Genomic DNA, 22,487 nt, shown 5'->3' on the forward strand with positions numbered 1-22,487 from the left:
CATATCAGTTATGATAATCACCTCTATCATTAGTATACTTTCAATAGGGATGTTTTGAATAATGAGCAAATTTCTTATATTAACATTCATTCATTCAAAAAATAATCTAGGGGCATCTACAATATGCTAGGCACCGTCCTAAGTTCTGTATCCCAGTAGACAAAAAGTACATAACAATATTGACAAAAATCCTACCCTCATAGAGTTTACAATCTAATAGAAGATAAGCAGGCTGACGATAAACTGTAAACCTAACAGTTAGGTAAACTGTATAGTGTGGCCAAAAATAAGTGTTACGGAGAATATCTGAAGGCAGGAGGAGGAGGAAGGTTATCCTTTTAAAATTGTGCTATTGTAGTAAAGAGAATGACTCCACTTAGATGTTCATTAACTGACTGCTCCCACTCCCCCTTCTCGTGCCCCATGCCCAGACAAGCAGAGAAGAAAGCCTAGTTGCCCCCTCCTTTGGTGCTGGTGGGAAGTCTAAACCACACAGACCCTGACCCACACGTGGGAAACCTTAACCCAGCGCCGCCCGTTAACCACCATAAAGCCCAGTCAGTTACCTTTCTCTTTCCTCTTTAGACATTTTCAACCTGTTTGGGAGGCTGCTGTGCTCTTCCTGGATAGTTTCCCTATGGAAGTAATCATCCTCTTCATAGTCTTCTTGATGTGCTTGGCATCAGTGTTGACATATAACCCAAATCTGGTGTGGTCAGGGTAGACTTTATGATGAGGTGACATCTGAACAAATAAACACGGGGGTTGTCCATGCAAATACCTGTAGACAGAGTGTTGCAGGCTGTGGGAACATGCCTGATACACATTTGAGGGATAGCACAGGGTCTCTTGTGGCTAGAATGGAGCAAGTGAGAGTTTTCAGAGATCCTCAAAGATGTACTTGGTGGGGGAGGCAGATCATAAGGGATCTTGTGGCCAGGGTGAAGATTCTGGCTATTCCTCTGAGAGAACTAGGGAGTCATTATATTGTTTTGAGCAGAAGAATGACATGATCTGATTTTCACTTCCAAGGGATGACTCCAGTTGTTAGGTGGAGAATTGATTGTAGGAGAGAAAGGGTTTGAAAGCAGAGAGATCAGCTGGGGAAGCTGTTATAAAAAGAAAGATGTTAGTGGCTCTGAAAAGGGTGGTAGCACTGAGGATGGTGATAAGCCATTGGATTCTGGGTATATTTTGAAAGTAGAACCGTTAGAATCTGCTGATGCATTAGCTGTAGAGTAGTGAGAAAGAGAGAAGAGTTACAAAAGAAATTGTCCCTCACCAAAATGGGGAAGACTGCAGAGGTGCAGCTTATTTAGGGGAAAGACCTAAAGTTACATTTTGTATGTGTTTAGATTGAGATGTCCCTTTGAGATACAATTGGCAATATCAAATATTCTTGGAGTCTTTAGAATATAGATAGTATTTAAAGCCTCTGTTTTTTAAAATGTGTATTTATTTATTTGTTTGGGTGCCCCAGGTCTTAGCTGTGGCATGGGGCATGTAGGATCTAGTTCCCTGACCAGGAATTGAACCTGGGCCCCCTGCATTGGGAATGCAGCAGAATCTTAGGTACTGGACCACCAGGGAAGTCCCTTAAAGCCTTTATAAAGAATGAGATTCCTTAAGGAGTGTGAGTAGATGAATGAAAGAAAAAGACCAAGGACTGAGGGTTGGGCGTGGTAAAAGATTGGGGAGAAAACGAGGAACCAGCCAAGGAAACTGAGAAGAAATGACTAGTAAAAGAAAAAAAAAAAAAAAAAAAAAAACCCCAAGAGATTATGAAATCCGGAAAGCCACGTAAAGAAAGTGTGTCAAGGAGAATAGAGCGATCAGCTGTGCCAAGAGCTCCAGGTAGATTGAGATGAGAACATAGAATTGGCAATTGGATGATTTATAAATGTGGACATCACCAGTATTTTGTACTTTGACAGGAGTAATTTTAGAAGGTAATGGGGAAAGAGCATGTTTAGAGTGGTTTTATGATAACACGGGAGGAGAGAAATTGGAATGAGCAAGTAAAGATGATTCTTTTGAGGAATTTTCATGTAAAGGGAAGTTAGAGGAATAGGGTAAAGTTGGTAGAAGTAGGATCAAGACAAGTTTTTTTGAGATGAGAGCAACAATAATGTATTATATACTGTATATCAGTATTATATACTGATATATACTGATAATATCAGTATTATATACTGATGAAAATGACCCAGTAGAGAGAGTGAATTCGATGCTCTGATATAATTTGTACACAGTAGGGTAGGATCCCAGTCCAGTCTTCTCTGTTTCTCTAATACAGAATAAAATTATCCCCTAGGTTGGGATTTCAGAAAGGTCTCTGGGGACTAGCCAGGAACCTGCTTGCTGCCTGCGCTGAGTATAGTTGGAAAAAGAGTAGCCCAAGACAAATAAGTTCCTCAGATGGATGCTTTTGGCAAGTGCAGGGTCCAAACTGGCACTGACAGTGAAAGGCAGAAACCTTAAGATATTAACTTTGAAACTGGCCTTGACATCACAAAGCTGGAGCAAAGACAAAGCCAAAGTTGTCTCATAGAGATTAACTTAGGAAATGCAGGACTCCCATGGAAAATAACTGCCGGTAAAGCTAGCACAGAGGCAAATATCATAAACCAAATGAAGAAACAGCCTCAGAAGAGAGCAGACAATAAATGGCAGACTTTGCAGCCCAAGAAATGAACTGTTCAAAGATGTGAAGGATGGATGAGAATGAGACAAGATTATAAAAGGAATAGGTGAATTTAGGGGACAAAAACTAGAGATTTTAGAACTGAAAAATATCATTGAATGAAAAGAAGAAATGATAAAATTAGATGGAAACAATTTTTTTCCTCTCCTTTCTCAGTATACTGAAATTCTGTGCATTAGGTTCTATGCATTGGGTCCAGAATTTGTAAAGGGACTTAATTTTTTTAGATGGACATTCTCTTTAAACAGAAGTACTCCTGCAGCCTTCACAAAGGGGAAGTCAGTTCAGCAGAACCCCCCCTTTGCTTGTACTTAGATTGGTAACATACAATCATCTCACTATTGCCTTGATTGAAGGCTTTTCCATGGTTGGTGTTGTTCAGTTGCTAAATTGCAACCTCATAGACTGTAGCTCGCTGGGCTCTACTGAGTCCACATCTAAATTTGATTTTATGTTGGAGACAGTACAGGTTTGGGGGAATTTATAAATTTTTGTGGTTTCTAAGCAGCGATGAAAATCCATAAAGTCTGTTTGGGGCAGTGATTTTCAAATGTGGTCTGCAGATCTTTGGATGTTCCTGAGACTCTTTCAGGGAGGTCTGTGAGGTTAGAACTATTTTTATAGTAGTTTATAACATAGTAAACTATGTGTATAATAGTTTATAAAATGAAGATTTTTTTGCCTTTTCTGTGTTGTTATTTGCAACTTCCATCAGCTCACCATGAATCAAAGCAGTGACACCAAAGCGAACTAGTTGTCCTTCTGTTCTTCACTGCTGTGTGCTTGCGATTAAAAAAAAAAAGGCAGATTCACCTTAAGAATGCTTTTGCTGAAGCAGTAGAATCTGTTACATTCATAAATACCTATTCTTAAATAAATTTGTAATAATCTGTGGGAATATATTAAGTGGGAAGTGTACCTCAAGCACTTTCACTGCGTAGCGCAGTCTGATGGCTGTCTTGAGGAAGAGAATGCATGTGGATGAATTGAGAGCTGGCTAAGCTGTTTTTCTCATGGAACAACATTTTTGTTTATAAAAACAACTGAAAAACCATGATTATTCAGACTTGGGTATTTGACAGGCATTTTGTTGAAAACGAGTGAAATGAACATGCCATTTCTAGGAAAACAACTAATTGTTTTTGTTGCCAGTGATAACATCTAAACTTGCATGAGAAAACTGGAGTTTTGGAAAACTTGTATTTGCCATCATGAGCTTGACAGTTTTCTAATGCTTAGATATTTTGGATGAGACTGATGGTGACATTAATGGGCATTGTTTTTTAAAAATTGTATAATGAGATGCTTCAACATCAAGAGGATCTGTATAACTCAGGGAGCTTATGTTTTCTAAATGACCACATATGATGTTCCCAAATCCTGGTTAACGAGAAAGACCATTAGGTTTTCATGTAACTGAGTAGGAAAAGCGCATCAGTGGATGGTATTACATTTCACGTAACAACAAACTTAAGAAACTATAATTTGTTGGGCTTCCCTGGTGGCTCAGACAAGAATCTGCCTGCAATGCGGGAGGCCTGGCTTCGATTCCTGGGTTGGGAAGATCCCCCGAAGGAGGGCACAGCATTGCACTCCAGTATTCTTGCTTGGAAAATCCCCATGAACAGAGGAGCCTGGAGGGCTACCATTCATGGGGCCACAAAGAGTCTGACATGATTGAGCAACTAAGCATATCATTTGTCACATGTTGGTATAGTATCAAGGAAGAATATTCACAATTATTTGAAGAGGCTCTTAAAATACTCCTCCCATGTCCAGTCACTATCTGTGTGAGGCCTAGTCTTCCGTACTTCAACCAAACATTATGTCAGAACAGACTGACTAGTCTTCTATTCAGCAGATTTTCTCTTTTCAAGTCAGATATTAAAGAGATTTGCAAAATGCAAAAACATTGGCATCTTTCTCACTATTTTTTGTTTTTGAAAATATATTTTCCATAAAATACATTATTTATATTAAAATTAATAAGTTTTTATTTTTAAATGAATTAGTAAATGTTAATGAATTTAAACATGACTCAATTTAATTTCCAATATGGTAAATATTGATAGAGCTCTTTGATAGTTCTCAATAATTTTTAAGAATGTAAATGGGTGTTGAGTTTAAAAAAAACTTGGGACCCACTGGGTTAAAGTATTGTCACATTTGTAACTATCTTTAAACTATACTGGTAGTTGGTTAAAAGAGGCTTACATGGCTCAGAGGGTAAAGAATTGGCCTGCAATGCAGGAGACACAGGAGACATGGCTTCGATCCCTGGGGTGCTAAGATCCCCTGGTGGAAGAAATGGCAACCCACCCCACTATTCTTGCCTGGGAAATTCTATGGACAGAGGAGCCTGGTGGGCTACAGTCCAAAGGATTGCAAAGAGTCAGACACGACTGAGCGACTAAGTAGTGCTGCTGCTGCTGCTAAGTAGCTTCAGTCGTGTCCGACTCTGTGCAGCCCCAGAGACAGCATAATAATACACCATTTTCCCCACTGAAGTTTGAAGACAAAGGAACTTTTACTATATTATTCCTATAGAAAATAAATGATTTGAATATATAATATGTAAATATATATTTAGAAAATATGTATATATCTTAATGTGTATTATATGTATGATTTTGTGTGTTATCACTATATAGAATATATATGTATATCTATATATGGAAAATAATGAACATATGATTTCCCATGGTGGCAAATGGAACTGTTTTTTCCAAACTGTGTCTCAGAGAGCAATAGCAACTGTGGAAAATAGTTCTTGTCTCTTACTTTCTTTGTTTGCCCTGCTCTCTACATGTCTTATATATACCCTTTTAGTGTGGAGGATAAGAGTGATTTTTTTTTTTTTTTTAGTGAAGAAGAATGAAGTGAGAAACTAAACATTAAAAAATAGCATAGAAAGGAATGTCACAACAGAACTTTAATTTGACAACCAGATAGATGTATGCAAATAATATGCAAGTATACCAGAATCGCACCAATTTTAAGTCCATGAGCCAGGCCCTTGGGACAAAACCTGCAAAAACTTTGCCACTGCTGGCTGTTAGTGACAGCATTGTCACTTGGGAAAGCCTACTGTCAGGATGAATGTGTTTTTGCAGGTGAACTTCACCCTCTGTGAGCTTCTGTTTGGGCACTGCTGAGAGTGTTGGACAGTCCCTTTTCCAAATGATGGTTAGCTTGACATTTCATGATTCTTCTAATAAAATTATGTGTCAAGGAAATTGAAAGGCACGTTCCCTTGGGTGACAGGTGGAGTGAGCCACATAGATTTTATGAGAACAAACTGACCATGTTTGTCATGAATGTTAATAAGAAATAAATGGGATCAAAGTTACGCAAACAGTATTTCTACTCCTTTCAGGGCTGCCTCTCTATTTCAGAATCTTGTCTTCTTTTTTTTTAAATGTTCCTTTCTGTTCTCCTTTGTATTTAATTTATTGTCTAAGTCGGATAACATTTGAGCCTTTTAATTTTGTGTCAGAATGAAATGTCCTTCTGTTGGGATTCAGACTGTTTATAGTCAGTAATCCTCTTACACTTTCTGTCTGCCTAGTGCAGAGGAGAAACTAGAAGTTTTCCATTGTGCAACTAAGCAGTACCACGTGGATTAAGACATACCAGTACGTTTATATTTTATTCACTAAGTTTTGGGGTTTGCAAGATTCCAAACCCTGTATCTCATTTCTCTTGAAATCAGAATTAGGCCTTCAGATCAGAAGAGTGAGATAAGTACTGTTTTCTTCTTCCAAGGTCTCTAGTTGATATCCTGTGCTAACTCTGAAGCTACTGAATAAACAAAGTGCATTAGAAATGTGTATGTAGCCTGCAGGGAGGAAGGGTGTAGGGGAGAGGAGACTCTGTACCTGTACGCAAACCCCATAAACATTATACTTTTGTTTGTTTGTTTGTTTCTTGCTTGCTTGTTTGATTTTAATTTTCTTTTAAATAGTAAGTTTAGATCATCACAAGCCATATTTTAGAAAATACAAGTATCTAAACCAGTTTAATGACGGAGTAAAATCCTGAGAGTTTGAAATTCAGTAATGGCTGAAAAGCTTTGATGCTGGTTAACAACTCAGAAAAAAAATCAATTTAGTCCTTGCATTTTCCCTGTCCAACTTTATACAATAATGACAGCTAGGAGGATTATAGCAAGAATGCACTGAATACTGTCTGTTTGCTGAGCATTCCTCTTTGCTGAGAGCATCCTGCTCTCAATAGAATGTCAACTCCGTGAGGTCAGGTACTGTATCCATAACCCCTAGATTTGCTTCTGGCCTATAGCAGGTGCTCAATACATATTTTTGAGCATATAAAAGACTAAGTACCTCATTTAATATCCTTAAGATAACCCCATTTAATGAAGCTTACTGAGTAGAATGAAGGCAAAAGACATTAAAAAGCTGAACAAAGAGGGCCTTTTATATCGTGCAAGGTACAGTTAACAATAATTAGATAGGAATATAAATGTGGGACCAAGTAACCCTGTGCCAGGATAAACAAAACGCAATGTGTTAGAACTGTAAAAAGGAAAAGGCCATTATAGAAGAATGATGAATCTGAGAATGCGGCAGGCGCCAGTGGCCTGGGTTCTGATCCTGCCTCCCCTTTCTACCCGAGTCACCTTTGTTGTTGTTCAGTGGCTCGGTCCTGTGTGACTCTCTGTGACTCTCTGGACTACCGCATGCCAGCCTTCCCTGTCTATCTCCTGGAGTTTGCTCAAACTCATGCCCATTGAGTCACCTTGCTGCTGCTGCTGCTAAGTCGCTTCAGTCGTGTCCGACTCTGTGCGACCCCATAGACGGAAGCCCACCAGGCTCCCCCGTCCCTGGGATTCTCCAGGCAAGAACACTGGAGTGGGTTGCCATTTCCTTCTCCATGAGTCACCTTAGGCAAGTCATTTCTGGGTCTCAATTAACTCATCTATCAAATAGGGATGATAATAATACATACTTTGTAGGTTTGTGGTGGGGATTAAGTCAATTAATTCACAGAAAGCACTTAACATAGCACCTGGCAGGTGGTAAACACAGTAAATACCAGTTACCATTTTAAAAAAAGATTGAGGGAAGACGAGACAGAGGATATCTTTTAATACAACACGTGGATGCATACCAAAAAAAAAAAAGGCTTTAAAATGTAATGAAGATCTGAGCATATGTACATACCTTGGGGGCCTATACACAGAGACTATACCTTCTTAGAAGTATCCCTGGACCCTGATGAAGCTGGTTTCTTGGCCAGAAACCTCACCCAAAGGAGATGGTATACTGGCCACAGCCAGGGAGGCTTCTGGAAGGAGGACTGGGGAAATGACATGATCTGATTTACATCTTGAAGAGAGATCGATGTGACCAGAGTAGGAACCAGGACCACAGGGGCGGGAGCCATATCAGACAGACTGGTCAGGAAGTTCCCACAGCTGTCTGGCCTGGAGATGTTGGTGGCTTGGATGGAGGCATTAGCAGTAGCAGTGAAGGAAGGAAGGAGCTGCTGGATAGTATCCAGATTTGAAGGTGAAGCCGACAGAACTTGTTGACAGATTGAACATGGAGCGGGAGGCTAAGGGGAAGCAGTGGTGATACTGGGCTCTTGATCTGGGGTAGAGAACAAGAAGGAGGAGTAGGTTTGGTGGAGGAGGTGGAAGGGAGAAGGAGGTGGAGGGGCTCTGTTTTTAATCCATCCTAGTTTCCTAGGCCTTCTATACAGTTCATGAGGTTCTCACGACATGTGTACTGGGGTGGTTTGCCATTTCCTCCTCCAGTGGGCAGATTTGCTATTCCCTCCTCCCAAGGGCAGAAGGAGCAGAGGGCGTCAGAGGATGAGATGGCTGGACAGCATCACCAATGCAACAAATGTGGATTTGGACAAACCCCGGGAGATGGTGGGTGAGGGACAGCGAGGCCTGGCGTGCTGCAGTCCATGGGGTCACAAAGAGTTGGGCATGACTGGGCGACTGAACAACATGTTTCCTAGGGCTAACATAACAGAGTACCCAAGACTGTGTCTTAAAACAACAGGATTTTATAGTCTCACAGTTCTGGAGGCTGACTATCCAAAAATCAGGGCGTTGGCAGGACCCCGCTCTTTTTGACAGCTCTGGAGGGAGCCCTTCCTCACCTCTTGTTGCTTGTCAGCGATCTTTGGTGTTCTGCATTATGTGTGATGGAGAGGTGCATCACTCCAGTCATGGGCTGCCTTCTCCCCATGTGTCTTCACATCAGCTTCCCTCTGGGCATGTCTGTTTCTCTGTCCATGTCTGTCTTTCTGTCCAAATTCCCCCCATTTGTAAGGACACTGGTTATATTGGAATGGGGCTTTCCAGGTAACACTAGTGGTTTCCAGGTAACACAGCTGCCAATGCAGGTGATGTAAGAGACACGGGTTCGATCCCTGGGTCAGGAAGATCCCCTGGAGAAGGAAATGGCAACTGTCTCTAGTATTCTTGTCTGGAGAATCCCATGGATAGAGGAGCCTGGCAGTCTATAGTCCATAGGGTCGCAAAAAGTCAAACACAATGAAGCAACTTAGCACAGCATGTAGCACATGCATAGGGTCCACCCCAATGACCTTATTTTAGCTTGGTTACCTCTGTCAAGACTCTATTTCCAGGTCAGAATGCATGCTGAGGCACAGAGGGTTAGGACCTCAACACAGTTTAGCTCATAACACCTCTTAAATGCGATTGTTATTTACTGTTCAAGTGGAGATATCAAGTGATCAGTTAGATAAATGGATATATTGTCCATTTGGCTTTCAGCCAATCTTTCTGTGTATAAAGTAGCATAACAACAAGCATTGTCAGGTAGATTATTCTGCATTTGAATTTTGTTTTGGTCTAGATTTTCCAATGAGAAGGCCTGTTGACATATATTATTAAAATATTTTGAAAAAGTGTGACATCAGTTATATGTATATCATCATACAGGGAAAGAGGATGGGATGGATTAAAGTGAAGAAAAACTTACATCCCGGGCAACAGGAAGTGAGAAGAGTCCTCTCTCCTGGCTTCTATTTTCTTCATTAAGTACCTTTACCTCTTGGCACTGCTAGATACTGATTGAGCAAAAATTTTCCTAAAGATTTTCCAAGTGCATAGCATTAAGCAACACAGTTTTATGGCATCAAATAACCCCGGAGAACCATATTCTGATGTATGGAAAATACATCTGTGCTCATTTTATTAATGAATGTGTGAGTAAATTTTGTTTTAGATCATGGAAACATTCATTCTTTTGTTCACACTTTTCATTTAAAAATATTTTTTAACTTCTATTGTGTCTGAGCCACTAGATGCTGGTTTTCAGCAAGGAATAAGATAAAATTAGGTGAGACTATACAGGGGTTTGCAGGCAGTTAAATAATGTGCTAGGTACCATCTTGTGGTTAAGACCACACTAGGGCACACAGACAGGGCACCTAATTGGGGCAGGGGTGGCAATATGGGGAGGGTTTTTTGGAGGAAGAGACTTAGGAAATAAGGTACAAATGCCACAAATGTAATACTAATAATGTTTAAATTATATTCTCTATTTTAGTGCTGCGATAGTATTTTCCACACTTAAACTTCTCCAGGATTCAAAACTTTTTAAAAAGAAAGTAGTAGAAGATGACTCAGAGAATTGCACCTCTTCAGAAAGTTATGTATGTATGAATTTAATGTTTATCCTTATAATACTTATTATGGAATAATTATTGGCATACTAGGACATCGTCTCATTATTTAAATGAAACAAAGGGGTAAAGTACTGAAAAATTGAGTTCAGAATAAAAAGATCTGTGTTTAAGTCCCATGTTGATGCTGTTTATTAGTCAGTATACCTTGGGCAAGTTCCTTAACATTTTTTTTAAAGAGCTATGTAATCTCATTTAGGAACTTATGGAATTGGATGTAATAGTGACTGGAGTCCTACCAGATATATCATTCTAGTCTTCTAGATCTGGTGTCACCAGTAAATGAACTTGTTTCACAATACTTGGTCTTCATTTCACTTTCGATTATATTTCTTCTTTAGCATTACCAGTGTGACACGTGTGCTGTTTCCCATCTTGAATTTCTCACAATTAGATTCTTCTGCACTTCAGCTCTCAAATCTATATGGCAACTGGTATCTCACGTTCTTTGAAATTTTATGGACTTCAATTAGACCAAGTAATTTAATAATACAGGGTTGTTTAGGATTAAAATATAAAGATTCAGTACACTAAACCCTTGCTCATTTTAAAATGAATAAAATAAAGCTTAAGCTTTACTAATAAAATTGCTGCTATCTAAGTCTTTACAAAATAAAACTAATTGACTCATTTCTTACTATATTAAAAGCAATATGTATGCTAAAAAGCAATCTGATTCTGAAAATTTACTTAGAGTGGTGGTTGTCAGTTGGAGGCGATTTTGCCTCCCAGGGGACATTTGCAGTGCCTAGAGACATTTCGGTTGTTCTAACTAGAGGCAGTGCTAATGACAACTACTGGGTAGAACCCAGGGATGTTGTTCAACATCCTGTAACACACAGGACACTTCCCCCACAACAAGTATCTGGCCCAAAATGTCAGTCATGCTGAGGTTGAGAAGCCCTGATTTAGATTAAGCATGACTTGGCTTTTCGATAGTAACAGGCATGTAGGCCAAGATAAAGGTACATAGATAGGTATTTTTTTCTGTAAATCTAATCTAAGTAGTAGACCCCTCATTCTAATCATGATCCTCTCCCTGGTTCTCTGTTCCCTTCTTACTCTGGTCCCAGGAATAGCTCACCCTCTCCTCGTCTGCACCTCACCTGTCAGTCACTTTAGCCCCCATCAAGTCCAGGTCACAGCTCCTTGATAACAGATGTTGCTGACTGTCTGGAGATGGTGAACTGTCAGAGATGCATAGCAGGAAATTCCTGGAACAAAGAGGCATTGTTCTAGATGAAGTGTCTGAGATTGATAGCTCTGGAAGAGTTCCTTTGTCACCTCCCTCCCATCGGTCATTTCCTTTGTAAAGTGAAACAAGAAGGATAGTAAGTCATAAAATATGTTCGGGATGTGAGCAGCACCTAGCAATATAACTTAGTCAGTTAAGACTGTGGGCTCTAAATTCAGAAAGACACAAGTGTGAATCCTCTGCCAGAATATGATGGGGTTTAAGCAAATAGTTAGCCTCCCTAGGCTAGGAGTCGGACACGACTGAGCGACTTCACTTTCACTTTTCACTTTCATGCATTGGAGAAGGAAATGGCAACCCACTCCAGTGTTCTTGCCTGGAGAATCCCAGGGACGGGGGAGCCTGGTGGGCTGCTGTCTGTGGGGTAGCACAGAGTCGGACACGACTGAAGCGACTTAGCAGCAGTAGCAGCAGGCTTCACTTCTCAAATCTGAAAAACAGAGAATAACAATAACCGCTCTTTGGCTTGTCAGGAGGATTAAGTGAGATAATATGTATAAAGCATGTAGCACAGCCCCTCGCACACTCAATAATTAGCCAGTATTATTGTTTTTCAGCCTTTAAAATGATGGTCACAAAATTTTTGAAGGTATGGAAACTGATGATATAGTTTGCAATGAAAAATTCAGACTGTAAATCTAGTTTTCAACGGTGGGTACACAGAGAAAAAGAAAGCACTTAAATGAGGATCAGTGTTAATAGTGATTTTACTTGTTTTTTATATATCTTTTATGTTTTATAGAATGTTAAAGGATAATTTCTAAAATTAAAAATTTAATGCTATTAAATGGTATCAATGCTTCCCTTAACTTATATTTAACACTAGGCTAGAACTTGGACATTTTTAAGTGGAAAGATAATCATCATTTTGATATTGTTTAGGCGACTGAAAGTAAAGACGACAATTTTTTAGATCCTATTTCCCTAAATTCTCGAGAATATTTCAACATTCATCTGTGGTTGAGGTGCCGCTTAGCCTTGGTGACTGCATTTGTTGCCCAGATTCGTGGCATTGGAATCGTGAAAGGTACAAATATCCTCTCTCTTCAATCAAAGCTTTCATAAAATTTAATTTTATTTAGGTAACAGAGGTTTTATTGGGATGTATTTTATTATAACATTAACATTTTATAACTTCTTAGCTTGATCTGTTTCCAGAATTTTAAAAATTGAGATATTAAATGAGGATAATAATTTTCAGCAGTCCCTTGTATCACTGAAAATGGCATATATGTTACTGATGTATGCATTGCAGGCAACGAGATTTCAGAGTCATCTAGGAAGGCAGCCTGGTGCAGGGGTCCAGAGAGCAGTTTCTGGAGCCACCCTGCCTTGAGTTCAAATACTCTATCCACTACTTCCTTGCTGTGTAATCTTGGCCAAATCACTTAATCCCCCTATGCCCCAGTTTTCTCCTCTGTAAAATAGAAATAGGGTACTTACTTCATAGGATTATTTCCAGGATAAATAGGTTAAATTTCTAAGGTTCTTAGATTACAACCTGGCACATACAAATATTAGTGCTGGCAGAGGTTAATAGTTATCTGTGTGTGAACCTATCTATTTACCCATCTCTACCCATCTCCCAAATTAAATTATTTCATGCAATATCATTATTACTTTGGCAGCGTTTGAATACTCTAAAGTACTTCCCCTCAAATTATGTTTATTTTCAATATTTCATGTAGTTTTGTTTTCCATCTTTGCATCTTCCTTTTCTTCTATTTTATACAATATTCCTGTGATAAACTTTGAGGATTTTATGCTTATACAGTTTCTTCCTTTCTTGGTGCATTTTAAGTAACTGCATTTGTTTATTTTAGAAAACGATATAACAGATTACGTGAGCCTTATCAATGAAGTGTGTGTGGAGGCAAAAGCTGCAGGTGACAGGGAGCTACAGGCTGAATTCTTGATGCAAGCTGTAATTATCGGCCTACAAGAAAAGCATTTAAAGGCAGACATCATAAAAAGCCTTCAGGTAGGAAGGCAGTCTCATTCACATTGATATTTACCAAAGGATTCTGGTTAGAATAAAAGGAGAGAGTTTAAATTTCCATTAGTTACTGCTTGTATGGCAGTCAATATGGCCAGCTCTTATTTCAGTGAATTGTAAATGGTACTATCAGACATAATAATTTTATTTTAATAGGAGGTAATACAGTTGCTTGAAGGGCATGACTTTATTTCTCCTCGATCTCATTTAACCCTGGTGAGAAGCATGCTTTTGCTGGATGATTTAACAAAAGCTGAGAAATTCAAGGAAACTCCTTTTTCGAAAATAGAAAAATTGTATTTGTTGACTCAGTCTCACAACATTCTTATAGAACAGGTGAGAAAGCTTTACTGTCCAAAAGATTTAGAAATTTACTCTTCTTTTTCTTATTGCAGACCACAATAGCTAATTACTTAGTATGATGTTTCTTTTACAGATGATAACTTTTGGAGAAACAATTGAATTGCCTTCATCAAACACTGACTATGCAAGTCCATTACTGCCTTTGAAAAATATTTATCTTCCTCACGTCATGTTGTTGGCCAAAACAAAAATGAGAATTGGTAAGGACACTTAAACATATATTCAAGACACTGATGAAAAAGTTTAATTTATTTTCAAACAGGCTATCTTGTGAGTGCATTTAATTTGGGGAAATATTTATGAATACCCAGATTCCATTTATTTAAAAAATAGTTGAAAAAATTATTATTAGTGCCATGTTATTCCTTTCATACAAAGGCATTTAATTAAATAGCTGGTTATACAAAGCTGTTTACACAGTGTAATCCTTTAGTTGAAAAGTAGTTTGTATGAAAAGGATACTTGATAGTGGAAATGTTAGAAAGCAATTATGTACTCAGTTCTTCCTTTTGCTGATGAAAGAACAGACATCTGATCACCTACCATGTGCCAGCCTCCATATGAGGTCCTGGGACACTACTGGAGATGAAAACAGATGTAGTTCCTACTCTTAACCTTGAAGATAGAGATAAACAAGTAAGCAAATCATATACAGGAATGAATATTATATCATTTATCATATTATAAATATTGTATAAAACATTTTAATATTTATTTAATATTTATACATTTTTATAATATTTAGAAAATTTAATACAATACATATTTTATAGAAATCTGTATTTGATAACAACTATATAGGAAATCTGCAAGGATATAGTAAGCTTAAACATGATGATGAATTATGTTTATGTATGTAATTGTAATTAGTGTTATAAAGATGTGGATAAGGTCTGTTGATAAAGAATAGCAAAGGAAGGGGTGTCTATTTAAGTACTGAATAGAATAATTGGGAAAGGTCTCTTTGGGGAGGTGGTATTTAACTCTAGACTGTAAGTATTATGCATATGCATAGCAGAGTCATGAATATGCATAGGGAGTCATGCATAGTGGAGGCAGAGCGAGCAGTGAGTTGTAGGTTCTGAGGTCAGGACACACTTGACATATTCCAGAACTGCAAGGAGACCAGTGCAACCAGAGCAGAGTTGGGTAGGGGCAGCCTAAAGGGAGGAGGTGATCAGGGAACAGTTTATGTTTCAAAGAATTACCCTAGCTGCTGGGTGAAGAATAGGTTGGAGGATAACCTGAAGCCAGCCAGTGGAGGACCTGATTGTAGAAGGTAGACCAGTAAGTCAGAGGTATATATGTGTGTGCTCAGTTGCTCAGTTGTGTCTGACTTTTTGTGGCCCCATGGACTGTAGCCTGCCAGGCCCCTCTGCCCATGGAATTTTCCAGGCAAGAGTACTGGAGTGGAATGCCATTTCCTTCTCCAGGGGATCTTCCTGATCCAGGGATCGAATCAGCATCTCTTACATTTCCTACACTGGCAGGCAGATTGTTTACCATATAACTCCTAGGAAACCAGTATTGCTACACTTCACAGGAGCTCACAGACACTGTTGACCCAAAGCCATGTGCCTCTAGCGCCAAGGCTCTTGTCTGTCTCAGAGGGCTGAAAATCTTGTAACAGCTCTGTCTGTTCTAACCTATATTAATCATGCCTTAAAAAAAAAAGTATATCTGGGGCTTTCCCAGTGGCTTAGTGGTAAAGAATCCACCTGCCAATGCACAGGTTCAATCCCTGATCTGGAAAGATCCCACAAGCCACCAAGCAACTAAACCCATGCACCACAACTATTGAGCCTTTGCTCTGGAGCTTGGAGTTGCAACTACTGAATTCCACTTGCCCTAGAGCCCATGCTCTCCAACAAGAGAAGTCACCACAATGAGAAGCCCCTGCAGTGCAAGGGGCTAGAGGGTAGCCCCCACTTACCACAGCTAGAGAAAAGTCAGTGCAGCAACAAAGACAAAACACAACCAAAAACAAATAAATAAATAAAAATATTTTTAAAAAATGTATTCCTAAAAAATAAAAATAAAAAAAATAAAAATGTATTCCTGATGCTTTGACATCCGGAATCTTGCTGACCAGGGAGGGACTTCCCTTCTCAGGGTTAGCCAATTCTTAGAGATTAGTTAACCACTTTCTTGTGATGGTGACTTTTATATGCAAATCAGCTTTTCCAGAGCCCACACCCAAAACCTTTACTGAGCTTGCTGGGTTCTTACCTTGGGGCCAATATTTCTCTGCCCTAATCACCCCAGAGACAAATATACACTACTAGCAGAGACGACTGAAATTGTATAAACTAGCCAATCCTAAACCTTGGTCTGCTTACACTACACACCCACTCCTTTCCACAAAAAATACAATAAAGACTCTTGCCCACATTTTTTCCTTGCCCCTTCTGTTACCCCATCCAAGCTCACCCTTCTTGCCACACAACAGACCAACATATCAGAGACGAGGTATTGAGGCAAGGAATATGACTGTAATTAGAAAGCCATCTGACCAAGAAGATGGCAGACTAATGTCTCAAAATAGCCATCTTATCGGGGTCTGGATGCCAGTATCTTTTATAGAACACAGAGCAGGGGAGGGTGAGGAATTACAGTGAAAAGGCCATTAATCCTCCAAATATCTCCTGGAATGGCCAGCCTCACAGAGTATGTGTATTAATTTTTCCTTTCTGTAGCCATCCACAGGTGGATAGGACCAGGGAGTCTCCCTGAACAAAGGCACTTTGGCTTAACATTCAGACAGAGGGGCAGTGTTCCCTGAGGCAGGCCATTATGTATAGACACCATCCTTTTAATAAACAAAAGCAATAGGAAGTAAAGATTAAAATCAAAGAAACAGATCCAACAGGAGTAAGATTTTGTTCTTTCCTGTAACATTTCTACCTCCTGACTGACCCTCATGCTTCTTTGTGGTGCCCTGCATGGCATGTGTGCCCTCCTCCTCTTGAGAACTTTGAGCAAAGAGAAACTAGTCTTTTCAGTGGCAATCATCTCCTGACCTGTTGACCTTGTCATACTTGAATAACAACCAAACCAACATTTTGAAACATCACCCCTCGCCTCCTGGGCCCCACTTACCTCCCATTCCAGCAGCTGCTCAGCTCAGGAGAGGCTGGTGATTGGACTAGAGTTGGGGAGGGAGGGTAACAGAAGTGTGTTCAAACTGCCCAGAATCTTTCCCCCTTGTTCCCCTTCTTCTCCTCCTGATGATGATTATCATTATTTCATGATTATCATCATCATTTATGAATTTTATTGCTGTAGGGAAATCCGTTCACCCCTATTATTAATGTTTCCTTATTTATGAAATTAGGCTAGCCTAGCTGACCTGCAGAATTCCTATCCTGTTCACTGATCCCATGAGAGCTATTTTCCTACATTTTTAGCCCACAATTTATATTATCAATATATTTGATTTCTATAAGAACTTAAAGTGCAGATTGTGTTAAATTGTACAGATTGTGTTACATGTATTCTCTGCTCTCCTGCCTTACTAATCTTGAAGATGTGTCACCACTCAGTGGCAATACTGCTGCTGTTTTTTAGACTCACTTGAAGCAGAACAGCTTGCTTTCTGTTATGTTATATTAAATACCAACTTAAAGAACAAAAACCAAAAGCCGCTCTTCTGTCAAAATAACGTCAGCTTCACAACATCTTTTTCACAGAGTTGATGTTTATTGCAAAAAGGAGCGCTTCAATATTATGAAGCATAAAAATCCTCTGATTTGATGTTTCTCTACAGTTTTCCTTTTCAGTGATAGTATAGATTGCATTGCAAGAACAGAGGCACTTACGTTATTTTCTTTCTTTGTGAAAACCTCTTACAGAGAAAGACATTTTGAGATTATTTTTCTAAAACAACAAAAAGATAAGTATCATGGTTATTAAAGATGATTTTTCCCATTAATGACTGAACCTAGAGCTTCCTTATTAGTTGAAGAAGTAGATTACTGATTGAAGAAAGGTTCAAGAATAATGCTGGAGAGTGGGAATATAACTGGGAACCATCATCTTTGCCTTCAAAGGATCTGTTATCTAGTTAGGAGAGAGAAAGAAAAGTCAATTTCTATAACAATTCTTTTTCTAGTTTTAACAAACACATAGAAAACAAGTACTATTATTATATGTCAGTAATTATTTATAGTACTATAGTACATATTGTACATGTATATAAGTGCCTCAGTGACATGAAGAGACTTGATATTTTTGTTTTGTGTTAATAAACAGTTGTAGTATACTTTGAAACAATAAGCAAGACATGTCAGAATGGGAGAGGTATTGAGTTGTGAGATGGTATAGGACAAATGGCATTAGCATACCTTTCTTGCCTGCCATCTGATCGTTGCTGGTGATTTTTGGGGTTAAGGGCATGGGCTCTGGAGAAAATTCTGGTCCAATTCCCTCCAGGAAATCATTTCACTTCTCTGTGTTTTCAGTTTCCTTTCTCATAAGATGTGGGTAAGAAAAGTACCAATCTCACAGGATGAAGTGAATGGAATATGTAACACGTTTAGAGGGGCACCTGGTTTGTTCTTAGAACTTCATAGGCGTCAGCTATTCTCATTGTTCCATGCCTGGCCTCCTTACTCTCTTAGGAAGCCCCGGGAAGCAAGCCTTCAGTTTCTTCATCTCCATTTCTCAGCAAAGTGCCTTGTCCAGAGGAAGGGCTGTGTAACTTCTCCTTGGATAAGAGAGAGAGGGAGGGAGAAAGACCCTTTTTCCACCATCCTTCTACTCAAATAGCTCATTCCTGAGCTATACATTTACAAAACAAACAAACAAACAAAAAACCCCCTAGGCTTCTTAAAAACTCTTTGTAGGGCCTGGCGTCTTGGATTTCAAATTTTCAGAACTCGAAGAAACCTCAGATAGTTTCCAGTTCTGCTGCCTCAATGCTCAGTGGCATGTAGGGACCTGTTCAAAGGCTCTGGTGACACAGTAACACCAATGACTGGCTTGTACCCAGCATTTCAGCTGGAATCCTACACATTCTGCAATTTTACACTACCTTTCTTTTCATATTCCCCCTACTATGCCTGTTAAGCTATTCTATCAATACAACTTTTCCACCCAGTTGCCTTTTGCTTTTATCTCAACATTTTTCTTCTTTAAACATAACAAGGTGATCATCAGTTGCCCGCCCTGATGGCCGTACTCCGTAGGCAGGCAGCCCTGACCTTTCTCAGGTCTGGCCCAGGGCTCCTATAACCTGCTACCACAGTGTCCTGGGCTTTCACTGCCTACACAGTCCACCACACAGTATTTTGATTGCCTGTCTGGCTGTTCACATTCCCTGTTAGACATTAAGCTCCATGGTCTCTCACTTAAGAGGTTTGCTGCAGAGTCAGGGTTTAGGGTATGGGCCCTGGAGCTGGACTGCCTAGGTTCAGATGGTGTGATTTTGGGCAATTTATTTAAACTTCACTGTGCCACTGCTTTTTCCTCTGTAACATGAGCATAATAATGATATCCACTCAGAGTTGGAAGGATTACATGAGATAATGCTTAAGTACTTGGGATGGTACCTGGCATTGTAGGAACCTTAGTTCTTATTTTCCACTTTTCTCTTTCTTATCCAGTGCCTAAGAATTCAGAAAATATTTGTGGAATAAATGTCTGGCTGTCTTTGGGGTGATTAGAAATTAAATCTAATGCCCCTTCAATAATACAATAATCCTTTATTATGTTAAGAAGTGATGGGACCATACCAGAAGTATGACTTGAGGTCTTTGTCCATAATGGGTTTGCAAACAAGTTATAATGAGAAAATATACAACGTGAGGAACCACTATAGAACTGAATAGAAATTACTGCCTATTAATAGATGCAACTTTTATTGGGAACAACATAAAAGTTTATAAAACTTCCAGGTGTTTCACTACTAACAACCTTATCTCTGGAACCCAGAAGTCATGTAGAGCATTATGAACTTTTAGAACGGAAAAAGACTCAAGAGATTATCCTTCATCTTAAAAATGAGAAAAATGTTGAAATTTATCAAAGACCAAGTTTCAAAAGGCTGTTGTTTATAGTTCATTGAAATATTTGGGTACTGAGTTTCCTTTAAGTGTTCTTCAATGCTAAAAACTAAAGACACCTAGAATTCTATTCTTTTTTTTGACCTTGCTAAGGGCTTGTGGGAGCTCTTTTCCTGACCAGGGATTGAACCCAGGGCACAGCAGTGAAAGCCTGGAATCTTAACCACTAGGCTACCAGGGACCCTCGTCCCCCCACACACCCAGACTTCTTAGTTGCACCTACTGTGAGAGGAGTCTGTTAACTGGGAGGTTGGGTATGAATGGGTGTGTGTGTGTGTGCTGTCGTTTCATTCGTGGCCGACTCTTTGCAACCACATGGACCTTAATCTGCCAGGCTTCTCTGTTCATGGGTTTCTCCAGGCAAGAATACTGGAGTGGGCTGCCATGCCCTCCTCCAGGGGATCTTCCCGACCCGGGGATCGAACTGGCATCTCCTGCACTGCAGGCCGGTTCTTTACACTAGCACCACCTGCGAAGCCCTTGTTATGAACACTCTGTATATTTCTCCTTCTTCATCTAACGTCTTTCTTTTAGGACATACAGTGGCCAAGCAAGTATATTATACCAGTAAAAAGAAGGATTCTTCAAAGTGGTTACCTGCCCTTCATTTTTTTGAAATAGCTTTGAAGCTCGCTAGGACATCAGGAACAGAAGAACATGAGGTGGAAGCTGAAATCTTTTTTCAGAAAGGTAAGATGTATTTGGAGTCACAACTATGATAAAGTTTGGTAAAACTTTTTTTCCTATTAACAAAAGGCTTCTTAAAAATCTGGTCACTGATTATATAAAATATTGAGTTTACAAAGGGCGTGGTGTTGACAAACACCTTGATGTCTCTGCCAAACTCCGTTTTGAATAAAGTGAACATGCTTATATTAAGTTTACATCTAGAAAGGGAAAAAAGACTCCTATTTTCATTTCTTTTACAATTATGACTGGCTTTCCTTATGCAAAGTTTCACGTTTGACACAAAAATCTCATTATCAGCCATTTAGCTATGAAAAATGTTACTTAAAGAATGCTCAGAAGATATTTTTATGCATAATTTCATTACTTAGCTAAAATAGCCAGTTTCTGTAAAAGATACCTATCCATTTAAATAGCTATAGCATATCTATACTTATAACTTGCAATACACATTTGCATAATGCATTCATATAACTTTGTTGTGGCCATTTTAGCCCTGAGAAAAGTGATGATGACAATTGGTATCATTCATTGAACATCTACTAGGTACAAAGCACTATAACCAGTGTCTTACATCTCATATTGCCAGTTCCTACAATAGTGCTACGAGTTAGGCATGATCCATCCTGGTTGGCAGAGGAGGGCAGTCTGGGTAAATAACCATCTATAAGTCAAGAGCTACTAAATGCCCAGATATGAACTTCACACGAGGTGGCTCTATGCTCTGTCCATGTGCTGCATGGAAACTGTCAATCCTTTTCACAATGATTATGAGATTTCCCTTTCCAGTCCTTCTGGCTATAGAAGTAGCATTCCAGCGCCTGGCATTTGAAGGCTGCAGCTTACCATGAGGAAGGGGGAGCTGTGTGCACACGAGAGCATTTTCATCATCTGTGTTGGTTTTCCAGCGTTTGCTGATTTTCTAGGATTTGTTTCTAGCAAAGATGTTTCCTATGATGCCTGCAATGATTGAGGAAAGAAGAAAATGGATGTAGATTAAAGGAATACACTGCAGGAGGAAGTGAAAGCGCAAAGTAAGGAAATGGAAGGAAAATAGGATGATAACACTTGTGTCCGAACAGTGAAAGGAGGCAGGGGAACCTCGAGGTGCCCAGGGAAGGAAGCAGCAGCTCTTTCCCCACTGGCGTACCTTCTAGCAGGAAACGAGAGATGGGCAAGCAAGGAGAACACATCCAGTTTTCCAAATTTCCAGCATAAAATATTTGTTCTGAAGTCCTAAATGATAGAAAAAATAAAATCCATCTTTGTATATCCTTTTTCTCTTTCAGGCAAAATAGAATGTCAAATATTGATGGAAGAGAAACCTCCAACTATGCAACTTGAGAGTCTGTTTGAAGCTATACAGCTAAGCTTGAGAAATGATCAAAATTCAGGGTAAAAAAAAAGACCTTTCCATTATCACAGTATGCATTTGGGTTTGAGTCCCGTGTTCTGGATGTGTGCTGAAATGACTGGGACACTCTCTTCCCATGGCAGGGCTAGTTTGGGGTGTTCACTGTCCAACTGGTTCACTGACTTCCTTTTCAAGCTTGTTGCTTTTGGCTCTGCCCCAAGGCTTCATTCTCAGTGACAGTTGATGACAGCAGTTAACCTGGTGACATACTGGACTGTAAATCACTTCCGGGCTATACTCAGCTTGATCTCCTATCAGTCCAAGGATACAGGAATTTCCACCAGATGTGAAATTGTATCGAGAAGGGATTTGTGTCA

General features: G+C 39.4%; 1 protein-coding gene across 4 annotated transcripts in view; it reads left to right on the forward strand.

Annotated features, from left to right (window-relative positions):
- CFAP54 (cilia and flagella associated protein 54) overlaps positions 1-22,487 on the forward strand; it is a 303,678-nt gene that overhangs the window by 201,825 nt on the left and 79,366 nt on the right. For all 4 annotated transcript variants that reach the window (XR_015163948.1, XM_086400813.1, XM_086400812.1 and 1 more), the window contains 7 exons: positions 10,258-10,363; positions 12,531-12,675; positions 13,472-13,629; positions 13,801-13,980; positions 14,081-14,207; positions 20,604-20,759; positions 22,046-22,151. Coding sequence is in view for 3 of the 4 variants with exons in the window: in XM_086400813.1 (XP_086256939.1) it covers positions 10,258-10,363; positions 12,531-12,675; positions 13,472-13,629; positions 13,801-13,980; positions 14,081-14,207; positions 20,604-20,759; positions 22,046-22,151 (978 nt within the window). In the remaining variant the exon portion in view is untranslated. The remainder of the gene's footprint in view (positions 1-10,257; positions 10,364-12,530; positions 12,676-13,471; positions 13,630-13,800; positions 13,981-14,080; positions 14,208-20,603; positions 20,760-22,045; positions 22,152-22,487) is intronic.

Source organism: Bos grunniens, chromosome 5, assembly GCF_055505025.1.
Source record: "Bos grunniens cultivar Pamir isolate PY7600 chromosome 5, Bosgru_T2T1.0, whole genome shotgun sequence".
In the NCBI taxonomy this organism is placed as follows: Eukaryota; Metazoa; Chordata; class Mammalia; order Artiodactyla; family Bovidae; genus Bos; species Bos grunniens.